A 12,129-nucleotide genomic window follows, 5' to 3' on the forward strand; every position below is an offset into this window, starting at 1 on the left:
TTGAATTGTGCTACAAATCCAACGAGCAATCGTCTGCTTAGAAGCAGGAGCACCCAACTTGTTGGGTGCATACAGTATAAACAGCGAGTCAGATTTTCTGACTCCAGCCGTCCTTGAAATATATATTTTCAATGCCCTGACAACGTCCAGCAACTTGGAATCCTCCAAATCGCTAGTAGCCGCAGGCACCACAATAGGCTGGTTCAGGTGAAACGCTGACACCACCTTAGGCAGAAACTGAGGACGCGTCCGCAGTTCTGCCCTGTCCGAATGGAAAATCAGATATGGGCTTTTATACGATAAAGCCGCCAATTCTGACACTCTCCTGGCTGAAGCCAGGGCCAGTAGCATGGTTACTTTCCATGTAAGATATTTCAAATCCACCGATTTGAGTGGCTCAAACCAATGGGATTTGAGAAAATCCAAAACTACATTAAGGTCCCACGGAGCCACTGGGGGCACAACCGGGGGCTGTATATGTAGTACTCCTTTTACAAAAGTCTGGACTTCAGGAACTGAAGCCAATTCTTTCTGGAAGAAAATCGACAGGGCCGAAATTTGAACCTTAATGGACCCCAATTTGAGGCCCATAGACAATCCTGTTTGCAGGAATGTAGGAATCGACCCAATTGAAATTCCTCCGTGGGGGCCTTCCTGGCCTCACACCACGCAACATATTTTCTCCAAATGCGGTGATAATGTTGTGCCGTCACCTCCTTCCTGGCTTTTACCAGTGTAGGAATGACCTCTTCCGGAATGCCTTTTTCCCTTAGAATTCGGCGTTCAACCGCCATGCCGTCAAACGCAGCCGCGGTAAGTCTTGGAATAGACACGGTCCCTGCTGAAGCAGGTCCCGTCTTAGAGGTAGAGGCCACGGATCTTCCGTGAGCATCTCCTGAAGTTCCGGGTACCAAGTTCTTCTTGGCCAATCCGGAGCCACGAGTATCGTTCTTACTCCCCTTTGCCGTATAATTCTCAGTACTTTTGGTATGAGAGGCAGAGGAGGAAACACATACACTGACTGGAACACCCACGGTGTTACCAGAGCGTCCACAGCTATTGCCTGAGGGTCTCTTGACCTGGCGCAATACCTGTCCAGTTTTTTGTTGAGGCGAGACGCCATCATATCCACCTTTGGTTTTTCCCAACGGTTCACAATCATGTGGAAGACTTCTGGATGAAGTCCCCACTCTCCCGGGTGTAGATCGTGTCTGCTGAGGAAGTCTGCTTCCCAGTTGTCCACTCCCGGAATGAACACTGCTGACAGTGCTATCACATGATCTTCCGCCCAGCGAAGAATCCTTGCAGCTTCTGCCATTGCTCTCCTGCTTCTTGTGCCGCCCTGTCTGTTTACGTGGGCGACTGCCGTGATGTTGTCCGACTGGATCAACACCGGCTGACCCTGAAGCAGGGGTTTTGCCAGGCTTAGAGCATTGTAAATCGCTCTTAGCTCCAGTATATTTATGTGAAGAGACATCTCCAGGCTTGACCATACTCCCTGGAAGTTTCTTCCCTGTGTGACCGCTCCCCAGCCTCTCAGACTGGCATCCGTGGTCACCAGGACCCAGTCCTGTATGCCGAATCTGCGGCCCTCTAACAGATGAGCACTCTGCAACCACCACAGAAGAGACACCCTTGTCCGTGGCGATAAGGTTATCCGCTGATGCATCTGCAGAGTCGATCCTGACCATTTGTCCAGCAGATCCCACTGAAAAGTTTGTGCGTGGAATCTGCCGAATGGAATCGCTTCGTAAGAAGCCACCATCTTTCCCAGGACTCTTGTGCATTGATGCACAGACACTTTCCCTGGTTTTAGGAGGTTCCTGACAAGTTCGGATAACTCCCTGGCTTTCTCCTCCGGAAGAAACACCTTTTTCTGAACCGTGTCCAGAATCATTCCCAGGAACAGCAGACGTGTCGTCGGGGTCAATTGAGATTTTGGAAAATTCAGAATCCACCCGTGCTGTTGCAGCACTACTTGGGTTAGTGCTACTACGTCCCCCAGCTGTTCCCTGGACCTTGCCCTTATCAGGAGATCGTCTAAGTAAGGGATAATTAATACGCCTTTTCTTCGCAGAAGAAACATCATTTCGGCCATTACCTTGGTAAAGACCCGAGGTGCCGTGGACAATCCAAACGGCAGCGTCTGAAACTGATAATGACAGTTTTGCACCACGAACCTGAGGTACCCTTGATGTGAAGGGCAAATTGGGACATGCAGGTAAGCATCCTTGATGTCCAGGGACACCATAAAGTCCCCTTCTTCCAGATTCGCTATCACTGCTCTGAGTGACTCCATCTTGAACTTGAATTTTTGTATGTACAGGTTCAAAGATTTCAGATTTAGAATAGGTCTTACCGAGCCGTCCGGCTTCGGTACCACAAATAGTGTGGAATAATACCTCTTTCCCTGTTGTAGGAGGGGTACCTTGACTATCACCTGCTGACAATACAGCTTGTGAATGGCTTCCAATACCGTCGCCCTGTCTGAGGGAGACGTTGGCAGAGCAGACTTTAGGAACCGGCGAGGGGGAGACTTCTCGAATTCCAACCTGTAACCCTGAGATACTATCTGCAGGATCCAGGGGTCCACCTGTGAGTGAGCCCACTGTGCGCTGAAATTCTTGAGTCGACCCCCCACCGCCCCTGAGTCCGCTTGTAAAGCCCCAACGTCATGCTGAGGGCTTTGCAGAAGCCGGGGGGGGGCTTCTGCTCCTGGGAAGAAGCTGCTTGGTGCACTCTCTTACCCTTTCATTTGCCTCGGGGCAAATATGACTGTCCTTTCGCCCGCTTGTACCTATAGGAACGAAAGGACTGCGGCTGAAAAGACGGTGTCTTTTTCTGTTGGGAGGGGACCTGAGGTAAAAAGGTGGATTTCCCGGCTGTTGCCGTGGCCACCAAATCCGATAGACCGACCCCAAATAATTCCTCCCCCTTATACGGCAATACTTCCATATGCCGTTTGGAATCCGCATCACCTGACCATTGTCGCGTCCATAAACTTCTTCTGGCAGATATGGACATCGCACTTACTCTCGATGCCAGAGTGCAAATATCCCTCTGAGCATCTCGCATATAAAGAAAAGCATCCTTTAATTGCTCTAAAGTCAATAAAATACTGTCCCTATCTAGGGTATCAATATTTTCAGTCAGGGAATCCGACCAAACCACCCCAGCACTGCACATCCATGCAGAGGCGATGGCTGGTCGCAGTATAACACCAGTATGAGTGTATATACTTTTCAGGGTAGTTTCCAGCCTCCTATCCGCTGGATCCTTGAGGGCGGCCGTTTCAGGAGACGGTAACGCCACTTGTTTTGATAAGCGTGTGAGCGCCTTATCCACCCTATGGGGTGTTTCCCAGCGCGCCCTAACCTCTGGCGGGAAAGGATATAATGCCAATAAATTCTTTGAAATTAGCAGTTTTCTATCGGGGTTAACCCACGCTTCATCACACACTTCATTCAATTCGTCTGATTCAGGAAAAACTACAGGTAGTTTTTTTAGACCCCACATAATACCCCTTTTTGTGGTACATGCAGTATCAGAGATATGCAAAGCCTCCTTCATTGCCGTGATCATATAACGTGTGGCCCTACTGGAAAATACGTTTGTTTCTTCACCGTCGACACTAGATTCGGTGTCCGTGTCTGGGTCTGTGTCGACCGACTGAGGTAAAGGGCGTTTTACAGCCCCTGACGGTGTCTGAGACGCCTGTACAGGTACTAACTGGTTTGCCGGCCGTCTCATGTCGTCAACTGATTTTTGTAATGTGCTGACATTATCACGTAATTCCATAAACAAAGCCATCCATTCCGGTGTCGACTCCCTAGGGGGTGACATCACCATTACCGGCAATTGCTCCGCCTCCACACCAACATCGTCCTCATACATGTCGACACACACGTACCGACACACAGCAGACACACAGGGAATGCTCTTATCGAAGACAGGACCCCACTAGCCCTTTGGGGAGACAGAGGGAGAGTTTGCCAGCACACACCCAAGCGCTATAAATATATAGGAACAACCCTATAGAAGTGTTGTCTCCCTTATAGCAGCTTAATATATCAAAAAACGCCAAAAAAGTGCCCCCCCCCTCTCTGTTTTACCCTGTTTCTGTAGTGCAGTGCAGGGGAGAGTCCTGGGAGCCTTCCTCGCAGCGGAGCTGAGCAGGAAAATGGCGCTGTGTGCTGAGGAGATAGGCCCCGCCCCCTATTTCGGCGGGCTCTTCTCCGGTGTTTGTGAGACCTGGCAGGGGTTAAATACATCCATATAGCCCCAGGGGCTATATGTGATGTATTTTTTTAGCCAGAACAAGGTATTCTCATTGCTGCCCAGGGCGCCCCCCGCAGCGCCCTGCACCCTCCGTGACCGCTGGTGTGAAGTGTGTGACAACAATGGCGCACAGCTGCAGTGCTGTGCGCTACCTCATGAAGACTGAAAAGTCTTCTGCCGCCGGTTTCTGGACCTCTTCACTTTTCGGCATCTGCAAGGGGGTCGGCGGCGCGGCTCCGGGACCGGACTCCATGGCTGGGCCTGTGTTCGATCCCTCTGGAGCTAATGGTGTCCGGTAGCCTAAGAAGCCAATCCATCCTGCACGCAGGTGAGTTCACTTCTTCTCCCCTAAGTCCCTCGTTGCAGTGAGCCTGTTGCCAGCAGGACTCACTGTAAAATAAAAACTTTTTCTAAGCAGCTCTTTAGGAGAGCCACCTAGATTGCACCCTGCTCGGACGGGCACAAAAACCTAACTGAGGCTTGGAGGAGGGTCATAGGGGGAGGAGCCAGTGCACACCACCTGATCCTAAAGCTTTATTTTTGTGCCCTGTCTCCTGCGGAGGCGCTAATCCCCATGGTCCTGACGGAGTCCCCAGCATCCACTAGGACGTCAGAGAAAATTATTTATAGTAAACTTCAGAGACAAGTCAAGCTTTTTATATACATTGCTAGTCAAGCTTTTAAATTCAGTAAATCATTCTGAGATTTTACTTCTGGCCATACAGCAGCACCAGCTGGATAGTTACGTGACAGACAGACTCTCCAAATGTTCCATAGGAATGGACATCGGAAGCCCACCATCAAATGATGGCTGGGCTTCCGCCATCGAATCTTTCTATGTGATGGTAACTGACCATCGCATCAAAAGAATTTAATAGAAAAAAATATTAAACTGATTGCACATGCGCAAAAAAAGCCTCCTGTTTGCGCATGCGCAAATCTCTCAAGCGTGACTGCGCATGCACAAACCCTTCTGGTGCGTGGCCCGACAGAGGCGGGACGGGACGCAGAACCATCGGAACACCATCAAATGTTTACCATTCGATGGTGGCAAACATCAGAACGTTGCCAAAGACTGGTAAAAATACTGCCATCACAACAAAAACATTGATGGTTGTGAACCATCGCGATGCGACACAACAAAAGCATCGATGGTTATGAACCATTGCGATGCGATGTCCATCCCTAATGTTCCATTAAGTGTAATACATACACAACATGCTTAGTAAAATGGTGTACAGTACTATTAGTCTATGACAAATCCATGCAATGTCTCTATCTTTTATTTATAAAGTAATACATTTCATAGAGCTATATATCTATTTTATGTTCTGTTGATATGACTTAAGGCCCATACACACTGGTCGATATATCGGCCGTTCTCTTGAACGGCCGATATATCGCGGGATCGTCGACTAGTGTTTACGGCCGATACGTCTGTGAACTCCGTCGTTCACAGACGTATCGCGTCTGCCGCGCAGCACAGCCGACGGCCAATGTATCTACCGATATATTGGCGCGTCGCTGTGTGTGTACAGTGCGGTCGACCGACCGCCCGTACACACGCTGCGGTGGCCGCCGGTGATTGACAGCTGAACTGGGCGGGCGTGTGTACACGCCCGCCCAGTTCATGACGTCAGTCCCCGACGGATCGGGCAGTGTGTATGCTGAACACACTGCTCGATCCATCAATTGATCTGCAGATATATCTATTAGTGTGTACCCACCTTTAGTGGAGTAGAATGTGACAACCATCAAAGCGGACTAGCAGAATAATGTAATGTCAGCAGTTTTGTTTGGAATTTATCTGCACAGTGAAAACAAAGCAGGCAAATTGTAACCTGGGTGAACACAGCGGCTCCTCACTGACTCTGAGGGAGCTCTTCCACTATTGCAGGCATTCCCAACCAGGGGCGGATCCAGAAGAAAATGATAGGGGGGGCACCATGGAAGCGGCAAGTACATTTGCGTGCGGCTTCGGTGCATGGTGCAGTGTGCAGAGGGCAGCGTTTGAGGGACAGGGGGCAGCGTGTGAAGGTCAAGGTGCAGGGGGCAATGTGTGTGGTGCTGGGTACAGGGGGCAGTGTGTGAGGGGCAGCGTAATAATGCCCACAGTAGTAGCACCCCGTAATACACATAATGCCCACCACAGTAGCGCTTCTTATACAATGCCCACAGTTGTAGCGCTCATTATGCAATGTCCATTGTACTGGTAGTGCCCCTTATATAGACCCCATAGTAGTGGTGCCCCTTATGCAATGCCCGTATTGCCCCCAGTAGTAATGTTGTCTGTAGTAATACCCCCAGTCATTTAGCACCCTAGTAGTTATGCCCCCAGTGGTAATGCCCCTGCAGTTATGACCCCAGTAGTTTACCCCCCCTTTAGTTTAGCCTCCCAGTAGTAATGCCCCCAGTAGTTTGCCTGCTTGTAGTTTAGCCACCAATAGTAATGCCCCCCTGTAGTTTGCCCCATTGTAGTTATGCCCCCCTTGTAGTTTAGCCCCCAGTAGTTTGGCCCCTGTAGTTATCGCCCAGTAGTTTGGCCTCCCTGTAGTTTAGCCCCCAAGTAGTTACGCCACCAGTAGTAATGCCCCTGTAGTTACGCCGCCAGTAGTAATGCCCCTGTAGTTACGCCCCTGTAGTTACGCCGCCAGTAGTAATGCCCCTGTAGTTACGCCGCCAGTAGTAATGCCCTCCTGCAGTATGCCCCCAGTAGTTAGCCCTTTGTAGTGTGCCCCCTTGTAGCTTACCCCCAGTAGTTTGCCCCCTTGTAGTTGGCCCCAGTAATAATGTCCCCCAGTAGTTTGCCCCCCAGTAATAATGTTCCCCAGCAGTTTGCCCCCAGTAGATGCCCCCCAGTAAAAATATCCCCCAGTAGCTGCCCCCAGTAGTAATGCCCCAATAGATGACTCCCCCCCAGTAGTAATGCCCCCAGTAGTAATGCCCCAATAGATGACTCCCCCCAGTAGTAATGCCCCCCAGTAATAATGCCCCCAGCAGTAATGCCCCTTGCTGCTGCCCCCTCCCCAGTAGTAATGTCCCCCGTAAATTGCCCCCAGTAGGTGCCCCCGCTGCACTAAGAAAGATAAAAAACGACATACTTACCGATCCCCGTTCCCGCTTCCAGACATCCTCCTGGCGTCCTCTCCTCAGCACTATGAGAGAGACGTCATGACTGACGTCTCTCCCATAGCGCACGCCGCACACAGTGACAGCGCCGCAGGCCGGAGCTCAGTACTGAGCTCCTGCCTCCGGCTGCCGCTGTGCAGGGAGACGGGCGCCCGCTGGTAACACAATCTCAGCGGGCGCCCGTCATTTCCCTGTGCGGCGGCGGCAGCGGGGACGGACGACGGAGAACGGACAGGGGGGGCACGGGCCCGAGTGCCCCCCCCCCCTGGATCCGCCACTGTTCCCAACCACGGTCCTCAAGGCACACCAACAGTGCAGGTTTTAGTGATATCCAGGCTGCAGCACAGATGGTTAGATCAAAATAACTGAGCTACTAATTACAGGGGTCTATTCATGAAGCAGTGAAAACTTTGGAGAAGTGAGCCTGTGGAGAAGAACCAATCTGCACTGAAGTAACATTTATAATTTGCAGACTAGAAAATCATAGAGAGCAGCTGATTGGTTGCCATGGGCAACTTCTCCACTGGCTCACTTCTCCACACTTTTCACTGCTTCATGAATAGACACCTTAGTGTGAGGACCATGGTTGGGATTTGGGAATGCCTTCACTATTGGGTTCATATATGTGTATGTAAATCTGGATCTGATGGAAGCCAGTGCCGCCCCAGCCATTTACCTCACCGCACGTCACTGGACCACTACTGCAGGACAGCCAACAGCAGCGCCAGCAGCATAGGGGTAGGACTGTTATGTTAATCACATGTTTTCTTCTTCTCGGACCATGTCTCCGGGGTAACCCAGCCAGCCAATCAACACACTGCACCACCTCCACAGCGCAGGGAAAGCGGAAGCACAGACCAATCAGTGGCGCGGCTGCTGGACTCCGTCGACCTGTGGACCAACCAGAGAGCAGTCACATGCTGAGCCTGGGAAGCGGAAGCAGCGGAGAGAGACGCCTGGGCAGCGATGTAAACAGCCAGTGTATGTATATTTATGTGCGTGTGTCATGGTGGCGGGATCGGTGTACGCTCACAGTGTGTAGGGGGTAGGCGGGAGGTGCGGCCATGGGGCGCCGCACCGGCTTGGCTGAATATATTGTCAGTATTGTGTGTGCGTCCCCAACCGCCTCCGTCATAACAGTTATGCAATGTCATCAAGTCGGGCTGACACATAAGCAGCGCGTTACGTGTATGTACGGTGTGCTGTGTAACTCTCCCCGAGCATGCTAGTGTAATCATGTGGTATAGCAGAGTCATACAATCATTACAATGTGCTGCTTACACAATGGGCAGCGCCGGAGGCTGTTCTGTTGCCGGCAGTGCAGATGCGGTTAGTGTTACACTACGGTCTGATTTACAGTATAACCAATGCCTACCTATAGGCTACCCAGTCTACTGTATAACGTGGGCAGTGGTCCCAGTAAAGTTTATTTTATAATGTTTATTAAACTCTTTACGTAGTAGATCCGAACATAAACGGCGTATACTAATGATTGCTGGTTACACTGTATTGTGTATATTGGCCCTCATTCCGAGTTGATCGGTCGCAAGGTGAATTTAGCAGAGTTACACACGCTAAGCCGCCGCCTACTGGGAGTGAATCTTAGCCTCTTAAAATTGCGACCGATGTATTCGCAATATTGCGATTACTAACTACTTAGCAGTTTCAGAGTAGCTTCAGACTTACTCTGCCTGTGCGATCAGTTCAGTGCTTGTCGTTCCTGGTTGACGTCACAAACACACCCAGCGTTCGCCCAGGCACTCCCACCGTTTCTCCGGCCACTCCTGCGTTTTTTCCGGAAACGGTAGCGTTTTCAGCCACACGCCCCTGAAACGCCGTGTTTCCGCCCAGTAACACCCATTTCCTGTCAATCACATTACGATCGCCGGAGCGATGAAAAAGCCGTGAGTAAAAATACTTTCATCATAGTAAAGTTACTTGGCGCAGTCGCAGTGCGAACTTTGCGCATGCGTACTAAGCGGATTTTCACTGCGATGCGATGAAAAAGAACGAGCGAACAACTCGGAATGAGGGCCATTATGCAAAACATTCCAGAGCTAGGCCCCTATCGTTAATAACATTTTTTCATGGGGTCAGCCATTCCCATTGTAGGCTATAGGTTATGTACCAGGGGAGGGATCTGTAGGATCTTTCCCCCACAATGACTGCCCTCGCATGCATGGTCTGCAGACTACACATGGGCAGTAGCGCCACGTGGTTCGTTATGATGAGCCGAATGCATGATCGATATAGCGATATCAGTCAGCCGTGCACAGTGAACGATATATTTCTCTATCGTCCTAAGTGGATGCTGGGGTTCCTGAAAGGACCATGGGGAATAGCGGCTCCGCAGGAGACAGGGCACAAAAGTAAAGCTTTTACAGGTCAGGTGGTGTGTACTGGCTCCTCCCCCTATGACCCTCCTCCAGACTCCAGTTAGATTTTTGTGCCCGGCCGAGAAGGGTGCAATTCTAGGTGGCTCTCATAAAGAGCTGCTTAGAGAGTTTAGCTTAGGTTTTTTATTTTACAGTGATTCCTGCTGGCAACAGGATCACTGCAACGAGGGACAGAGGGGAGAAGAAGTGAACTCACCTGCGTGCAGGATGGATTGGCTTCTTGGCTACTGGACATGAAGCTCCAGAGGGACGATCACAGGTACAGCCTGGATGGTCACCGGAGCCACGCCGCCGGCCCCCTCACAGATGCTGAAGCAAGAAGAGGTCCAGAATCGGCGGCTGAAGACTCCTGCAGTCTTCTTAAGGTAGCGCACAGCACTGCAGCTGTGCGCCATTTTCCTCTCAGCACACTTCACACGGCAGTCACTGAGGGTGCAGGGCGCTGGGAGGGGGGCGCCCTGGGAGGCAAATGAAAACCTTTAAAAAGGCTAAAAATACCTCACATATAGCCCCAGAGGCTATATGGAGATATTTACCCCTGCCTAAATGTACTAAATAGCGGGAGACGAGCCCGCCGGAAAAGGGGCGGGGCCTATCTCCTCAGCACACGGCGCCATTTTCTGTCACAGCTCCGCTGGTCAGGAAGGCTCCCAGGTCTCTCCCCTGCACTGCACTACAGAAACAGGGTATAACAGAGAGGGGGGGCAAAATAAATGGCAATATATCAATATAAAAGCAGCTATAAGGGAGCACTTAATCATAAGGCTATCCCTGTCATATATAGCGCTTTTTGGTGTGTGCTGGCAGACTCTCCCTCTGTCTCCCCAAAGGGCTAGTGGGTCCTGTCTTCGTATAGAGCATTCCCTGTGTGTCTGCTGTGTGTCGGTACGTGTGTGTCGACATGTATGAGGACGTTATTGGTGTGGAGGCGGAGCAATTGCCAAATATGAGGATGTCACCTCCTAGGGGGTCGACACCAGAATGGATGCCTTTATTTGTGGAATTACGGGATAGCGTCAACTCGCTTAAGCAGTCGTTTGCCGACATGAGGCGGCCGGACACTCAATTAGTGCCTGTCCAGGCGCCTCAAACACCGTCAGGGGCTGTAAAACGCCCCTTGCCTCAGTCGGTCGACACAGACCCAGACACAGGCACTGATTCCGGTGGTGAAGGTGACGAATCAACCGTATTTTCCAGTAGGGCCACACGTTATATGATTTTGGCAATAAAGGAGATGTTACATTTAGCTGATACTACAGGTACCACTAAACAGGGTATTATGTGGGGTGTGAAAAAACTACCAGTAGTTTTTACCGAATCAGAAGAATTAAATGACGTGTGTGATGAAGCGTGGGGTGCCCCGATAAAAAACTGCTAATTTCAAAGAAGTTATTGGCTTTATACCCTTTCCCGCCAGAGGTTAGGGAGCGCTGGGAAACACCTCCTAGGGTGGACAAAGCGCTAACACGCTTATCAAAACAAGTGGCGTTACCCTCTCCTGAGACGGCCGCACTTAAAGATCCATCAGATAGGAGGATGGAAAATATCCAAAAAGGTATATACACACATGCAGGTGTTATACTACGACCAGCTATTGCGACTGCCTGGATGTGCAGTGCTGGGGTAGTTTGGTCAGAGTCCCTGATCGAAAATATTGATACCCTGGACGGGGACAATATTTTACTGTCGTTAGAACAAATAAAGGATGCATTTCTTTATATGCGTGATGCACAGAGAGATATCTGCACACTGGCATCACGGGTAAGTGCTATGTCCATTTCGGCCAGAAGAGCTTTATGGACACGACAGTGGACAGGCGATGCGTAGAGGAGTTATTTGGGGTCGGTCTATCGGATTTGGTGGCCACGGCTACGGCCGGGAAATCCACCTTTCTACCTCAAGTCACTCCCCAACAGAAAAAGGCACCGACTTTTCAACCGCAGCCTTTTCGTTCCTTTAAAAATAAGAGAGCAAAGGGCTATTCATATCTGCCACGAGGCAGAGGACGAGGGAAGAGACAGCAACAGGCAGCTCCTTCCCAGGAACAGAAGCCCTCCCCGGCTTCTACAAAAGCCTCAGCATGACGCTGGGGCTTCGCAAGCGGACTTGGGGGCGGTAGGCGGTCGTCTCAAAAATTACAGCGCGCAGTGGGCTCACTCGCAGGTAAATCCCTGGATCCTGCAGATAATATCTCAGGGGTACAGGTTGAAATTAGAGACAGAGCCACCTCGCCGTTTCCTGAAGTCGGCTTTACCAACGTCCCCCTCAGAAAGGGAGACGGTTTTGGAAGCCATTCACAAGCTGTATTCTCAGCAGGTGATAGTCA

General features: G+C 50.7%; 1 protein-coding gene across 4 annotated transcripts in view; it reads left to right on the plus strand.

Moving 5' to 3' along the window:
* Positions 1-8,266: 8,266 nt before the first annotated feature.
* Positions 8,267-12,129, plus strand: part of DCAF11 (DDB1 and CUL4 associated factor 11) — a 143,217-nt gene continuing 139,354 nt past the window's right edge. Inside the window, exon 1 of one of the 4 annotated variants that reach the window (XM_063913636.1) lies at positions 8,267-8,388. Coding sequence is in view for 2 of the 4 variants with exons in the window: in XM_063913634.1 (XP_063769704.1) it covers positions 8,325-8,388 (64 nt within the window). In the remaining 2 variants the exon portion in view is untranslated. The remainder of the gene's footprint in view (positions 8,389-12,129) is intronic. The other 3 variants (XM_063913634.1, XM_063913637.1, XM_063913635.1) reach the window with 3 other exon arrangements.

Source organism: Pseudophryne corroboree, chromosome 1, assembly GCF_028390025.1.
Source record: "Pseudophryne corroboree isolate aPseCor3 chromosome 1, aPseCor3.hap2, whole genome shotgun sequence".
NCBI lineage: Eukaryota > Metazoa > Chordata > Amphibia > Anura > Myobatrachidae > Pseudophryne > Pseudophryne corroboree.